This window comes from Xenopus laevis, chromosome 7S (assembly GCF_017654675.1).
Source record: "Xenopus laevis strain J_2021 chromosome 7S, Xenopus_laevis_v10.1, whole genome shotgun sequence".
NCBI lineage: Eukaryota > Metazoa > Chordata > Amphibia > Anura > Pipidae > Xenopus > Xenopus laevis.
In genome coordinates, this window is record NC_054384.1 from 69939629 (window position 1) to 69956427 (window position 16799).

The window sequence follows — 16799 nt, forward strand, 5'->3', positions numbered from 1 at the left end:
AAAAGAGAGGAGATTTACTGTGGAGGTACAATATCTCTTATAATACATGAGTTGGAACTCAGAGATCCCTGTATATCTCAGCCTGCTACCCTGTGTCTTTAGAAGATCAAAGAACCCCACACTAACATCTAATATTCTAATCATTTAAAGTCGGGGGTATGTTATCTACTATAATACACGAGTCATACTCATGTATACACAGCCTGAAGCCATTTCCTTTATATGGCCACAAATCCTATTAGAGACATTGGATATAGTTATCGGTTAAAGAAGGGGTTACATTGTCTCTTATAATACATGAGTGGAGCGGTACTCAGAGTACACCGTATTACCCAGCCTATAGCCTTGTGCCTTCATAAAGTCAAGAAAACCCTCAGTGGGGGGCGTGTCCTGATGCCACACTAGTACAGACGCATTTCCCTGGAGCTCCGGCTTTACTACCTCTTTTAGCCTGTTAAAAGTCGCATAACCCGCTGTCATGAGAAGGAATCAAAAGGCACAAACTACTAGCCTTACCCCGAAACCAGCGGGAGTGAAAAAAAACCGGGACATCGAGAAATTCTTTGGGAAACCAGCAGAAGAATTAGAGCAGTCGGACGATTCAAATATGGCGGATGTGGAAGATACGCAGGGCCTCAACCCGAGCCCGGCCTGCACTACACCAGACCTTACTGCCATACCACGCTCTTCTAGCAGACCTGCCTAACAAATTTGACCTCGCCCAGCTGCTTACCGACATTAAATCGCGATTAAACAAGAAGTCACAGTGCTGCAAATGGAGCTATGTAAGCTTACCGATAGCGATGACGACATTAGAAGCATCGCAGCAGGCCGCGGCACGCAAAACAAGCCATCTGTCCACTAAAGTCAGTAAGCAAGACCGACAGATATTCTTTCTACGTAGAGCCATGGAAGATTCCGAGAACAGGAACAGAAGATGTAATATCCGAATTCGAGGCATCCCAGAAGATGTAGATCTGCCGACGCCCGCCAACTTTCGGGCAGCTACTAGGCCTTGATAAAGACGCCCCTCTACGCATTGAAAGGTTTCATAGGGTGATGTCAGGCAGGCAAGGGAAACCTAGAGGACGTACTATGCTGTCTCCATCACTTTACTCAGAAAGAAGAAATCCTTCGCAAGGCAAGAGACGCCACAGATCTTAAAATGGAAGGGTTCAAGAATCGAACTATACCAAGATCTGGCACACTCTACGATATTACAATGCAGACTTCAAAATTAGTTGCCGGCAAGTTATCGGCCATGTCAGTTTTTTTTAGTTTTGGTTGACTTTGACTTTACCTTACTATAGACTACTAAGAAGCTTAATTGGCCTTGTTCCCCAGGTTTTGCCACATGAGACTAGCAGGGACAACGATAGGGTGCCATTCTTTATTGCCAAATATCTATAACTTTGCAGTTACTGACGGCACATTTACCACCGGCTTTGGGACGCGCACGTCTCAAGAGCCACGTACCGCATTTATGATCCAAGTAACTGTTGGTTTACCGCACCATAGGACTCCCTTCTATGAAGAGACACATGGGACATATCTATGGACGCAATGAATCCCACCCTACTGCTTATCCTGGCAAGGTTCCCCTTTGAAGTGCATAGCAGCCATAGTTTATAAAGGAACCAGAGCTACTTAAAGGGGAAGGAAACCTAGTCGGCGCAAAGCCCCCACCCCCCTCCCGTTTGTTGCCCACCCTCCCTCCTCCCCCTGGCCTACCCGTCCCGCTGGGCAACAAACGGGAGGGGGGGGTGGGGGTTTGCGCCGACTAGGTTACCTTCCCCTTTAAGCTATTTCTAGGTAGAACTATCACAATTGGCAGTATGGAAATTTCATCTACTACGCAATCCATATATGTTTTTCACATTACAATGTTATTAATATCAGGTCTGACTACCTCTGTTTACAAGTTGTTCAATGCTATAACTGTTAATTTAATGCCATTCATACAATAACATTTTTGTTTACAGCCTAGGGACATTTGTTTGTTAATTTGTCTGCCTTGAATGCGACTGACACGGCCAACAGGTATAATATAGCTCCTGGTATGACCATGGTGCAGGGAACAATTTGCATCTTAACCCTTTGGCTCCTAGCTTATATATGTACATGCTAGCCGTTATGTTTTCATTGCCAGCATTTGCCGACCTACCGCTCGGTCGCATCAACTCAGACACGCTAGATTCATATTTGTCACTATATAAAGATGTTAAGTACCATGTTATTCTTATGCATTAGGCCCCAGTTCTATGTCCACGATTAGGACAGCACATGTTGTTACACATATACTTTCTCTAGAGTAAACCTCAGCTCCTCCCCAGATGGTTTGTCCTCAGGTTCGCAACCCTCCCTACGCTCTTTATATATTTTAACTATACAGAAGTAATGTTTTAACATACTATCCGGTGGTACGAGCGTGCTACTATTATAATCTTAGCAAAGGGGAACTATCCCTTGCCACACACCGCTTCTACATCTCCTCTTGAACTCATTTATCCCACCCCTTTCTTTACTACTGACTTCTCCTCCCCATTCCTCCCCACACTCTAAGTCCTAACCTTCGCCCTCACCTCCCACTTTACTTTCTTCCACTACTTCATCCCCTTTCTACCTCTTTCTATCCCCCTCCTTTTTTTCTTCTTCTCTTCTCCTCTCTCATTTCCTTAGTTTCTCCTCCTTTACCCTCTTATCCTCCACTTTAACCCCTGAGTTTGCTACACTTCTCCCCGCTAATCCCGCCTTGTGACCCTCTTTCAGATCCTCACACCTATAGTACACAACTTTATCACCACACTCATGGCAGTCCATGACTTACATCCTCCACAGAGCTCTCACAGTCATGAAGCTCACACAAAGGTAAACATAGTAAGCATAAATGCTAACTCACCTCAGAAACGGATCTTATTAAGTTCAGAATTGAGACGACTAAAAGCACAAGTTGCCTTCGTACAAGAGACTCATTTTAAGGTGTCCTCATCCTTCCGATGGACTAATAAATACTTCCCAGAAATGTACAGCAGTATCCCCAGACCAATAAGACAAAGGGCACAGCGATTCTGTTTGAGAAACACTTTAACTTCAAAGTGTCGGCTACCAAAAAAGACCCAGCTGGACGATATATTTTTGTGAGGGGCACCCTAGATACCCAAAAGATTACTTTTGCCAAAAGCGACAGGACAAAACTTTTCACACAATTGCAGAGATCTTACTCAGATTCTCCGAAGAAATCCTCATACTAGGGGGAGATTTCAACATCCCTATGGATCCCCAAATTGACTGTTCTGCCGGAAAATCCAGCGTTCCCCACCGCATTATTCACTAAAAGATCACAAAAGATTTACATCAACTACAGGTAGTAGATGCCTGGCGACTAGTCAGGCCTAAGGAAAGAGACTATACTTTTTATTCTGCTAGGCACAGCCTATACACCAGAATAGATCATTTTTTTCTATCTCAGCACCATCTGAGTGCGATAGGAGGCGCAGACATACACACTTGCACATGGTCGGATCACGCCCCCATATCCATGCAACTCTCCCTTAAAACAAATATCTCAAAATGGAGTAACTGGAAATTAAATGAGTCAATACTGAAAGATAATAATGTCCTGAATGAGGTTAAAACAGCTATTGCAAACTATTTCAGGGAGAATGTCATGGCAGATGTCAACCCGGTGACCATATGGGAGGCCCATAAATGCTGCATTAGAGGGACGTTGATCCAATTATGTTCCAAAAGGAAGAAAGTGCATCAAGCTAAACAGAACTCACTCTTGGCTGAGGTCAGGAATCTCGAAATGGCACATAAAAAGGCACCAACTACGGAACTATATACACCAGACTTACCGCATCACGGCAAGCCCTAGCGGAACACCATAAACTTTTTATGGAAAAGGTCATCTCCAGAATGAGACACCGTTTCTATGAGCACGGGGACAAGAGTGGCAAGCTACTGGCCCGATTGCTGAAAGCGAGAGTCATTAAAAATCATATACACTGCTTACGGAACAAACAAGGTGATAAAACTTCAACATAGCCTACAGATTGCTCAAGAATTTCAGAAATACTACTCAGAGCTGTACCAAATTGACTCTCCCACAACTGTTGACGGCCTTCCAAGAGCAGAGGCTATAGAAGCTTTCCTAGACAAGTTACCTATACCACGATTATCAGACTCGCAGAAATCGCTTATGGAAGCCGATATCACAGCGGAGGAAGTCTTTCAGGCGATTAAGACATCTCCAAATGGCAAAAGCCCCGGACCAGACGGCTACCCCGCGGGGTATTATAAAGAGTGCTCAGATCTGCTTATACCACACCTGACAAGAACCTTTAATGCTCTCCAAAATAACACTGCGCTTTCCTCTGACTCCTTGCAAGCTCATATCACTCTTCTTCTGAAAACGAATAAAAATTCAGAAGATCCAGGTAACTACAGACCAATATCACTAATCAATGCAGATGTGAAGATATTAGCAAAGATAGTGGCATCTAGAATACAAACATCCTTAAGTTATCTTATAGGTCTGGATCAAGCCGGCTTTATACCTGGAAGAGAGTCGAGAAATAACACCAATAAATTGATCAACATACTCCACCATGCAAAGCACAAAAAAATCCTCATGCTTCTGTCCGCCGATGCTGAAAAAGCATTTGACAGGGTCGAATGGGCTTATATGTTCTCCTGCCTCTCCAGGTTCGGCTTCGGGGACCGCCTGTGCCAGTGGATTCAATCTCTCTAACCGGTAGCTAGGGTTAGAGTGAACGGAGTACTCTCTCAGCGCTTACCCATCAAAAACGGCACAAGACAAGGGTGCCCCTTCTCACGTACCCTTTTTGCCCTGGCTTTGGAACCCCTGCTCATATCTATTAGATTGAATGCAGATATATCAGGGATTTCCATAAAAGACAAACAATATAAAGTAGCAGCGTACGCCGACGACCTTTTTTTCCTGACAAAACCGCTAACCTCAATCACAAGCCTGAACAATCTCTGAGATATTTGGCAAGCTTAGCAACTTCAAAATTAATTTTCTTAAATCGCAAGCATTAAACGTATCGCTCAGCCAAAACACAATTCAGCGACGCTCAAACAACTTCTCATACAGCTGGGCAAAACCGGCAGATCACTTACCTACGAATAACTATTACTAAAGACTATGAAGAATGGACTGATACCAACTGTAAACTGCTATACGCAAACATTCATAAAGATCTACGGAATTGGACCAAACAACCCCTGTCCTGGATAGGTAGAATCAATGTGGTCAAGATGAACATAATACTTTACCTATTCCAGTGTGTACCTCTACTATATTCAACCAATTGGCTAAAATCTTTTCAATCTGAAAGCACCAAATTCATCTGGCAGGACCACCCACCACGGCTTAAAGCTGCCATCTTACATAAGAAAAATTCGGAAGGAGGTCTTGCCCTCCCGGACTGTGCCAGATACCTAAAAGCAGCAGCACTTGCTCGTATAATTGACTGGTCGCACCACCTAGATAAATTAGGACTGGGTGGAGATTGAGCATCAATCCACAGCCACACATTTGATCCACCTGCCATGGTTTGACAAGATCCATCGAAGGATATTACACAATTCCCACCCCCTATTGAAAAGCACGCTAAATACTTGGGACCGGGTTAGTGGCAAATCCAAAATATCGGCATACCCATCTCCGCTCATACCAGTTACAAATAACCCAGCATTTCCATCTGCACTCAAGCCTACCGCCTTCCGAGAATGGCTGGTAGATGGACATCTACAAATTGCCCATATAATGGAACAGGGACAATTAGCAGATTTAAATCTTCTTAGACGGGCCAGGCCGACAGTAAATTTGCAAGATTATCAATACTGCTAGTTTAAGCATTTTTTTGGGTATCTAGGTGGCGCTAACAAATTAGGACAACCCCTTACGCCCTTTGAGACTCTATGCACTAGAGAAACCCCCCTAAACATAGAATCTCTTCAATATATGATATGCTATCAAGTGAGTGTGAGAGAAAGCAGCTGCCTTTTGTCCAGGCATGGGAGTGGGACCTAGGACTGGACGTCTCAGAAGAACTCATCCAGAAATGGATTCCCAGTCTAATTTACAGCTCTAGATGTTGCAAGATCCAGGAGTTAAATTATAAAATCTTAAGTAGATGGTATTACACCCCAGAAAAATTACATAAGATTTATCCAACCACGAGTAACCCCTGCTGGAGGTGTAAAGCAGATATAGGCACGTTACTACACATATTCTGGGACTGCCCAGCTCTCACAAACTACTGGCAGGTAGTTCTGAAAGCCTGTTCCCAGGTGCTAGGAAGAGATCTATCCTTATCACCAGCCCGCATACTTCTATTTTGGGACACAGAAAATACGGAGGGGATCCCCGATACTACTCTGGAGTATCATCTTCTTAACTCAGCCAAAATCCTAATCCCTAGACTCTGGAAATCCACTATACCACCAACCAGTAAAGAATGGATAGGGAAGGTTAACGAATTAGCAAAATTTGAGGAATTATCTACATTCACAGAAAAAACAACACTCTAGCTTTAGGGCTACATGGCTGAGGTGGTATTTATACAGGGACTCTGCGGAATATAGACAACTTCTGAACTCCAAAACTCACATAACACAGATCGTTATTAGGGGTTTCTTCAATCTGTACTCTGAGCATTACTACACGTTGTTAACATGCTATATCCCTTCTACCCGTATAACCTTGAGGGGACTGTAATTCTTGCTGTATTGCCTTTGTGTAATGCTTTGTTTAAAAACGATGCCTGAGTCGTGATGCTTTTCGTTCATTTTGTTGTTTCCCCCCTGCTCACTTTCTCCACTCCCCCTCCTTTTTCCTTCTGTATCCCCCCCCCCCATCTCCTTTTTTGGAAAACAATAAAAATCATTATACAAAAAAAAAAAAAAAGAAAAGAAAACCCTCAATAACGTTACAAACTAGGGGGTACAGTATCCGTTATAATACATTAGTTCTATTCTCCTGTATAACACAGCATGCAGCCTTCTGCCTTTATATGGCCTCATAATGCCTCAATGTCTTCTAACATCCTTACAATTTACAGTAGGGGGTACAGTATCCTTAATAGTACATGAGTGATAGTCACCTGACTAACTCATTCTGCAACCTTGTGCCTTGAAATGGTAACAGAACCCCTAAGAGATTTCTAAAATCCTTATAATTTCAGCAGCTTCCTGCAGCTTTGTACCTTTATATGGTCACAGAACCCCTGAGTGACATCTGCTATTCTTATATAAAGTAGGGGGTACATTATCCCTAATAATACATGAGCGACACTCAGGGTTTCCTGTACAGCTCAGTCTGTAGCCCTGTGCCTTTATATCAGTGGTCCCCAACCAGTGGCTCGTGAGCAAAATGTGGCTCACCAATCCCTTGGATGTTGCTCCCAGTGTTCTCAATGCAGGTACGAATTTTTGAAATCTTAGCTTGGAAGCAAGTTTAAGTTGCATAAAAACTAGGTGTACTGCCAAATAGAAGCTTCTGTGGGCTGACAGTGCACATAAAGGCTACCAAATAGCCACCCACAGCCCTTGTTTTGCACCCCTGGAACAATTTTTATGTTTTTGTTGCTCGCTGATTCTTCTACATTTGAATGTGGCTTGTGGGTAAAAAAGGTTGAGGACTCCCTCTTTATATGGTCACAGAACCCCTCAGTGAGTTTTAATATCACTACAATTTACAGCAGGGATAGTACAGGTATGGGACCTGTTATCCAGAATGCTCGGGTTTACTAGAAACTCATTTAAACATGAAATAAACCCAATAGGCTGGTTTTGCTTCCAATAAGGATTAATTATATCTTAGTTGGGATCAAGTACAAGCTACGGTTTTATTATTAGAGAGAAAAAGGAAATCATTTTTTAAAATTTGGATTATTTGGATAAAATGGAGTCTATGGGAGACAGCCATTCCGTAATTTGGAGCTTTCTGGATATTGGGTTTCCGGATACCTGTATATAAAACATGAGAAATATTCAGAAAAACTTGTATAACTCAGCCTGCAGCCTTGTGCCTTTATATAGTCCAATAACCCCTCAGGGACATCTAATATCCTTATCATTTACAGTAGGGGGTACATTCTCTCTCATAATACATGAGTGATCCTCTGAGTTCCCTGTATCACTCAGCCTGCAGTTTAAGGGGCAAATTCACTAAGCACCGAACGCTAGCGTGAATTCGCCAGCGTTGGGCATTTTCGTTACTTCGCAGATTCACTAACGGACGTAACTTCGCTAGTGTTAATTCGCACCCTTACGCCTGGCGAATTTGCGCCAATGGATGTAACTACGCAAATTCACTAACACGCGCATTGTTCTGAACGCTACCTTTTACGCTAGACTTCCTTCACCACCTCAGACCAGGCGAAGCGCAATAGAGTAGATAGGGATTGCTTCAAAAAAAGTCCCAAAAAACCCTGGCGTTTTTTTTCTTTATTATGGGCGATAGGCTGAAAACGATGGAAATTTTTTTTGGGCCTCCCCTCCTTCCCCCCTACATTTCCTAACTCATGGCAACTTAACTATACAGTGGGCACATGTGTAGGGCAAAATAAAAATTTTATTTGCTGTTTTGAAGGTTTCCCAGTGTAGTTCTGCTACATATACCTCCATTGTAACTTCAATTTGGCGCCGTATGCCAATTAACCATCGCTAGCGTAACTTCGCTTTGCTTGGCGAATGAACGCAAGCGCAACCTTACGCTACCCCTGAGCGCAACTTCGGATTTTAGTGAATTTGCGGAGCGCTGGCGAAAATACGCCTGGCGAAGTGCAGCGAAGCGTGGCAAAGCGGACGCCAGCGCAACTATGATTCTTAATGAATGTCCATATAAGAGTTTTACTTTAGTCCCTTTGTAAATTGTATAATGAAGCAATTGAATGATTAATGAATAAAAAAAACAACCCCTGTTTTGTTTAAAGGGTAAGGCATTTTTAGTAGCTTAAGGCACATAATGTTTCAATGTCCTTAATATATTGATAATGGGTTAAGTGCAGAGGATTTCTTCTATGTGTCTATGTGAATTTTGTGGTCACCTCATTGCACCTCCCCCCCCCCGCTTAATGTTTTAAAAAATTAGTGGTGAGTATTTTCCCTTGTTTGTCTATGGGAAACAGCCTTCCGGTCATTCAGAGGTTTCTGGATATCAGGTTTCCAGATAACAGATCCCATACCTGTACCACAATTAAGAAAGTGCTCTGATAAAGACAAATGTATGAAAATTATCCTCCTCCTCAGGATGCTCCATTATACCACATATGAAAATGCAGGCATTCCGAAAACTACTCAGACTGACATGTTGGGCTGCCCCTTAACTACTTAAAAATACTGGACACCCTTTCTAAAACTGGGAAGTGGATTAACGCACCCGCTCTCCATATCCCAGTCTTTGGCAATCCTACTTTCTCTCCTCACCTAGACTTAGACAACTACAAGGGAATTACTGATACAGATATCCCGGACACTTCAATCACAGTCACAATGATTCCTCCCTGTCTGCTAGCCTGTACAGAAAATGGTTCCTTCCAGTTGATACTGCAAAGGCCCTCATCCTAATGAAACAGAGACAGACTGATAGCCACCTAAGAAACTGGCTGATTATTCAATTATTAAAGGTATTCCAGTGTACTTGGCAAAATTCAGCAGGAACAGCCCCTATGTTTGCTCATAGCCTGTACAGAGAGATCCCATAAAACGATGGCACCATCTCTACCTACTATAGCTGCTATCCCAAAGCCACACTCCCTTCCCAAATGTGTTGCAAGGACCCCAATATTTGCAGAGACCACTGCAGATGCTAGGTGGTAGCTGAAGAGTAGAACATGTAGATGGCTTTTAATCTGACATATGCTCTTCATATAATGTGGAAAGTAATTGAAAAAAGTTTATTTCTGGGGCACAATCTGAAAACAATTGAACTGAAAATTTGGAAGGTAAACAACCCCTTTAAGTATATGGCACCAGCTAAACAAAAACTGTTCACTGGCTCCATATCCATCACCACTGACCCCAATAAGAAACAACACTGACTACTTGGGATTGAACATAAGGGATACAAAACTGCTTTTGGGCTCCAGAATCTTCAATCGAGGCACCTTCTAGGCATGGAAAAAGACCATTTCCCATGTTTCCAAAGAAAAGCGGTGAGTTGGGGAGGTACAGACAGCTGAAACATTACATGACATCTATATCAATAGGAAATACTGTGTGTAGACCACTAACCAGCTTTGAAACATATAGCTCTATAAATACACCGACACGGACTCTCTCTAACGTCATGCTGGAACACAAACACCCCAACTTACCGGACTATACTAAGTCTTGGGAAACAGACTTTAACCTCAATCCCTGCGCAAGATTGGCTGAACATATTCCAAATAATCACAAAATGCTCAATAAGCAATAAATACCAAGAACAATAGGATCCACCATCTCTACCCACTATTTAGGCTAAAGAAGGGACCCACTACAAGCCAAGGACCCCCCGGTTCTACCAGTTGGAACCATGGCTGATGAATGAATGGATCCAACAGATATGGCAGCGCAGTAACTGCACTGACTCAATAGGCCACACATACAAAGCAATGCTCTGTGTACTTAATAGTCTGTGTATGTGCTGCACATCTAATTAGAAATAAATGTCATATAAACCTCACTCATCAACAGGGGACACTTCCCTTTAAGAGCAGGGGACAGAGGTGACTTCCACATGGGAGTGTGACAGTTGGTTCAGTCCGTTGGTTGGCCCTGTGGTGAGAGGTAAGAGTACTTTCCCTCTGGGAGATTTTTTTGCCAAAAAACCTTTATTTTAGTGGAAAAAGAGGAGGGAATTTGGGCAATGTCCCCCACAGACTAGCAGGTGGTGTGCCTCTCCCTGATTTTAGTGAATTTGGATATTTTTCCCCTAAAATGTGCTTGGGAGATGCCTTTAATCTTAGTGCTGGTTGGGAGACACAGACTTTTTGTGGATTTGGCATTATGCAGGGCTGCCAGCAAATATTCACATTATCTACAGAAGGAAACTTTTGGGGACCCTGTAGCACACCATAAGGAACTAGGGGTGGGAAGCAGAGGCACGTGCCATGGGGACAGTTGGGGGTGATGAGTGGGGGACATACAGCAGGTCCCATAGAAGAGAGGAGACTTTACGCCTAGGGTTTGACAGTTGGTTTAGTCCGTTGGTTGGTTAAGTCTATATTCCCTCAGAGATATTTTGCCAAATAACCTTTACTATAGTAAAAACAAGAGGGGAAAAGGTTGGGTCACGCCCCCAAGCAGATGTTGCTCCTCTCCCTGATTTTAGTGAATTTGGAGATTTTTCCCCTAAAATGTGCTTGGGAGAAGCCTTTAATGTTAGTGCTGGTTGGGAGACACAGACTTTGGCAGTTATTTAGGGCTGTCTGCTAATTGACTGTGTGAGAAAACTTCCAGCATTCTAGAGACCGAGGCTCAGTACCTGCTGGAACTGATACAAAGCTCAAACTTTAGGGGAAATACATTTCTGCTTTCCTCTGTATTAAATAGGAAATATTAAATTATTAAATTCCTTAACTTGCCTTTATATTCTCTTTTCTATACAGATTGCTACAGTGCCTTTCCTGCATTTTTGGACCGCAACTTCGGTGATTCACACCTGCCCATTAACACCTGGGAGTTTTTTTTTGGCTTCTCCATTGTTCATATAATTACATCTATATCTGAACAGTGTAAGAGAGCCAGGGGTTCCTTAGGGAGACCCCCCCCCTTGGGGTGGCCCGGCCTTGTGCCGCCCCCTAATTTTTTTCCCCATCGGAGAATCTTCTTTAAGAGGTAATCTTGCAAATTCAACTGATTCAGCACATGATTTCACGTCAGAGAGTGTCATAAATTCACTTGGGGGGTCCCACGTGGCTTTGTGCATATGAGCCCATACGGTTACTGTATATTGTATTTATAAGAAGCCAATCCATCAACAGCATTAATAATGGGCTTTAATCATTGACTGGAACAATGTTTCATACAAATGGGAGAATATAGATAAGGAAATAATTAAATGGGTGGTTCACCTTTAATGTATATTTTAGTATATTTTAGGATGGCTACTTCTAAGCAACTTTTCCACTGGTCTTCATTAAATGTTTGATACTTTTCGGACGCTTTCCAGCTTTCAAATGGGGGTCATTGACCCCATCAAAAAACAAATGGTCTGTAAGGCTACACATTTATTGTTATTGCTACTTTTCTTCAAATCAGCACATGGTTGCTAGAGTAATTTGGACCCTAGCAACCAGATAGCTTTAATTGCAAACTGGAGAGCTGCTGAAGAAAAAGCTCAATAACTCAAAACCCACAAATAATAAAAAAGGCAAACCAAGTGCAAATTGTATTAGAATATCATTCTCTGCATCATACGAAGAGTTCATTAAAAGGGGAACAACTCTTGATTTCATTTTGACTGATTATGTCTATTTGTCCCTCTAGGTTTCCACGATGGACAAGAAGCAGAGAAATCCATCTCTTCTGGTAATGCCTCAGTGTAAAACAATCCTCTCTCATCTGAACTGGTGTTTCCCTTTCACTCTTCTATATAAGCTCTCCTTAAGCAGCTGTCTGTCTGCTTCTATCTATCTATCTATCTATCTATCTATCCACACACATACACATATACATACACATACACACACACACACACACACACACATATATATATATATATATATATATATATATATATATATATTGCACTCTTAATCCACAGCTGCCTGGGTGCTGGTCAACACATTAGTATGCAGTGAACAAACAAGCCACACTCCAAGGACTTCATTTTGAAAAATAAAGGTGAAGTTTTATTCTCAACGTTGCGGCTCCTTAAGTGGGGCCGTCTTCAGGAGACTCTACTGAAGACGGCCCCAGTTAAGGAGCCAAAACGTTGAAATAAAACTTCACCTTTATTTTTCAAAATGAAGTCCTTGGAGTGCGGCTTGTTTGTTCACTATATAGATATAGATCTAGATCTAGATATGTGTTGGAGCTGCCTCCAATCACTACGTTTATTAAATTTTCAGAATAAAATGCCCTTATTCCTGGCATGTTTGCCCCATAAAAACCCAAACCCCTTTCTGTCTCTATTCTCCTCAGAGCCAGAGCCACTTAGTATTCTGTCCCTAATGCTTTTTCTTTTTACTTACAGACGCTGTACTCCGTCCTGAAGGACTTCAGGGCGGAATATACGGATTTTGAGGCCCTCGCTTCTTATTATGGTAAAATCCTCTATTATTTATCAGTTCCTAAGGTTGTGCCATTGTTTTATTATTGTGAATTCCTTTCCCCCTTTAGCTCAGTATTTAACTGAATTGTGTTTTTCCCGCAGAACATCACTATCGGGTCGAATTCGGCGAGAACATCATCCTGTAAGTAAAACATAAATGGACTTGTTACATGTTGGGAATCATTTGCTATTGCCCCAGGGGTAACTGCAAGGGCAATACGGCTGGAAAATGTTTTATTAACATTCAGTGATATCTTTCTTTTTCAGAAAGCACTTCCTTCTAACATGCGATGTGGACCCGAGGATGAGGGCCAAAGAGAACGTTATGCATTACTGGAAAATGCTCCACTCGCTGGTATGTAATGCAGAATAGATGTTTAGATGAATAGGGAACAAATGATATTAGATTGCCAGCTCTTATCTCACGCTGCTTCTTTCTTTATGTTACAGGAAGTGATCAAGAGGGAATATGCCGCCCTCAGGAAATCTGCCAAGCTGCCTCCTGTAAGTGTCACTAGTATAATTATTATTATAGGAGAGGTTAATATTCACTGTGTGTCTCTATAATAATCTAGAACATTATTATTCATTGTATCTCCTGCTCCCCTGGGGGCATCTAAAGTCTCCCATCCAAGTGCCATTTTCACCAGAAACAAAAATGGTTTCATCACAAGCGTTCACATGGCCACAATAATGGCATTGGTACAAAGAAGCGCTTAACATTGACTCTCTTCTTCCACAGGATCATCCAACTCGAGTGCGAAACCGGAGGAAGCAGCTTGAGTATTTGCGGCTGGAGAATGTAAGTTCACCTGGGATCACTGTCCCTGATGCTTTTCTTGGGTGTTTAACCGCTAGATAATGAACTTTGATTGGTCTATTGCAATCGGGACAACGGCACAAGGGGTTATTTGGGGTTTTTTCTCCCTATGATGAGAAAAGGCTGATGCTCATAATTACAATATCACAACATCAGCTGCCGGCAGGGAATCCCACACCCTCACTGCCCTCAGCATATAAAGGTACTATTAGCAGCACATATACAGGCATAATCCTAATTGTCTCCTTTCTTTCCCCTTTGCTCCTATCCTTGTGCCTCCCCTGCGCTCACAGACTATCAACCAACATCTGACCCACCTTCACCATGAGTTCTTGAGGGAGCTGAAGCTAAAGAAAGCTGCTCGGTATGTATTTTGCAATTAACACTTTCAATTACACTTACTGGCACATAACATATTCAAAAAAAATAGATGTTTTCTCGTACCTCCGGGTGCTTTGGCCATACTGATAGCACAGAAACTTGTTAAACTTTTTTAGGTCCCTACAACCATAGCATGTATCTCAGCATGTATCACTGGGTGAAGTCTAGCATGGAACTACTCAGCCTAGTAACTGCCAATGTGTTACAGTAGGGACAGGGTGCCATTAGCAAGGTATAATTGATCATTTCTTAGGTAACAAGGCGTACTCTGGCTATTTTTAGTCATTCCAGGATCAGAATTGTAAGTTGCACATACTTGGAACAAATTACAACAATGACCCATTTTTCATTTTCTTCCCTTTAAAACCTAGTAAGAAACAAGTACACAGTCCTGCAGCTGAAGAAAAGGAGGATGGAGCCCCTGCAGCAGAAGATGAGGAAGCCCTTGATACAGAAGACAGGGAAGAGGAAGCGGAAGGAGCTCCAGCTGAAGACCCTGCAGTGGAGGAGAAGATGATGGAGGAGCAAGCTCCAAGCAGAGGAAAGAAAAGGAAGAAGAAGCTCCCTGGAGCAGCAGAAGAGGAAGCTCTTGCCTCTCAGGAGAAAGGAGAAGGTGCTGAAGATAAGGAAGAAGTGGATGGTCCAACAAATGAAGGACACAGCTCCTCCCGCTGAAGAAAGCAAGTCCCTGAAGAGGAGGAGAAAGAAGAGGGAGCGGAAGTAGGAGGTTCTGCAGAAGAACATCAAGCTCCTGGAATGGAGGAGAAGACAGAGGAGCAATCTCCTGCAGTGGAGGAGAAAGAGGAGGGAGCTGATGGTGAAGAAGGGATCATGAAAGATTCTCTGGTGGTGGAGAGGCCGACCCTCCGAAAACAGTTCAGGAAGGCCATCATGAAGAGGCTCCGGAGAGTTTGGGTAATGTATCAATTTACTGACCATTACCATTATCTAGAGATGCCTCATGTTGTCCAATGCAGCTCCACTTTACTTCCTGCTGTTCTGAGCATTTTCAATGCTGTCTGTTGAGCCGCAGGCCGATTTTTGAGGGCACCAATAGACCAATGTTTGGCTGCCTTTAGGTTGTAAGAGGTTGCTGACAGAGATAAGTCTGCAGATAAAGTGTCGATTCTATAGTAGCCAATAACAGGGGAGTGTAGGTAAACGCTTATAGGGCTGCTGGACATCTGGCTTAGATATCCACCTTTGGAAATGGGTTGCTACTGGATAATGGACTGGCGCCAGGTGATCGAAGCGTATAAAAGATTAAATGGCGCAGGCTCAGACTTGAGATTCATAATAAGCCAAGGCCTTCCATGTGTAGAGAGACCCAAACAGTCCCCACAGGCCCAACAAATAGTGCGGTTCTTAAAGCAAGACCTATGCGTTTAATATCATAAGGAAACAAGTATGTCTTTATTCTAATGTCAACACTATCTTTTCAGCATTCCACCCAAAGACTCGCCGCCTGCTGCTGCTGCTGCTGCGCCGACCCAACACCATGGCCTAAATCCAAAGAAATCCTAAATGATCCAGGGTGTAAAACCGACTGCCGTTTCTAGGAGTCAGGAAGGAATTTTTACCTATAGTGCAGATTGGTTCCCATAGTACTCTAGGGTTTTTTCGCCTTCCTCTGGATCATTGGTCGTTAGGGATGCCCAAATATAAATTAGCTGTCAATTTTAATAAATCCTGTGCTCTCCGACAGGTTTCCCCATATAAAAGTCTCTGTGTTTTTCTTTAATCCCTATGGTGAATATTGAGGGAAGGGCTCCTGTGCCTCATTCTTCTAAAGATGACTGACCGGTTGTGTGACGGGGCAATTAATACTGCTGGGAGCTGCTCAAAATGGCAGCGTAAGGGTAAAACTGGGTTGTGGTGCGGATACAGTGGTTTATTTGAAGAAGGGAATGGGTTAATATCTCTGCAGGGTTATTTGCTTAATATGTAGATTGATGGGATGAAAGACATAGGGACACATGTTGATCTCAAATGATTGAAAGGAACTACAAAATTGCTTTACTCCATAGGCCACAATGTAAGCATTTCCATTCAAGTCCATTGCCCTCTTAATATTGGAATTCCATCCACTTCCACCAGCCTATTTATACTATACCAGACATTTAGTATATGAAGGTGCTTGATATTGGGGAATGCCTGTGCTGGATTTGTTTTTTGGTTACCACTCTCTCCAGGTTATGAGACATCTTTTTGGGTGGGGGATTCCTGCTAAAGCGATGGAGGAGTATTATATTTCTTCCTGCCCCCACAATGACACACTCCATTGTTTGCTAGACGAGGAAGCCCTTT

At 42.8% G+C, this 16799-nt stretch overlaps 1 protein-coding gene across 1 annotated transcript; it reads left to right on the plus strand.

Moving 5' to 3' along the window:
- The first annotated feature begins 12482 nt into the window (after window positions 1-12482).
- LOC121396039 lies at window positions 12483-16182 on the plus strand. Its single transcript, XM_041570626.1, has 10 exons — window positions 12483-12546; window positions 13214-13283; window positions 13394-13433; window positions 13559-13646; window positions 13742-13795; window positions 14034-14093; window positions 14405-14475; window positions 14864-15052; window positions 15170-15407; window positions 15935-16182. The coding sequence occupies exons 1-10, from the start codon at window positions 12514-12516 to the stop codon at window positions 16049-16051; spliced, it is 960 nt and encodes a 319-aa protein (XP_041426560.1). The 5' UTR covers window positions 12483-12513; the 3' UTR covers window positions 16052-16182.
- Window positions 16183-16799: the final 617 nt, after the last annotated feature.

Bases quoted from the DNA above. Each gene is read 5' to 3' on its own strand.
- LOC121396039 (XM_041570626.1), top strand. From the start codon at position 12,514: ATGGACAAGAAGCAGAGAAATCCATCTCTTCTG. The intron at 12,547-13,213 runs GTAATGCCTCAG...TTTTACTTACAG, and splicing joins AGAGAAATCCATCTCTTCTG to ACGCTGTACTCCGTCCTGAA. The intron at 15,408-15,934 runs GTAATGTATCAA...CTATCTTTTCAG, and splicing joins AGAGGCTCCGGAGAGTTTGG to CATTCCACCCAAAGACTCGC.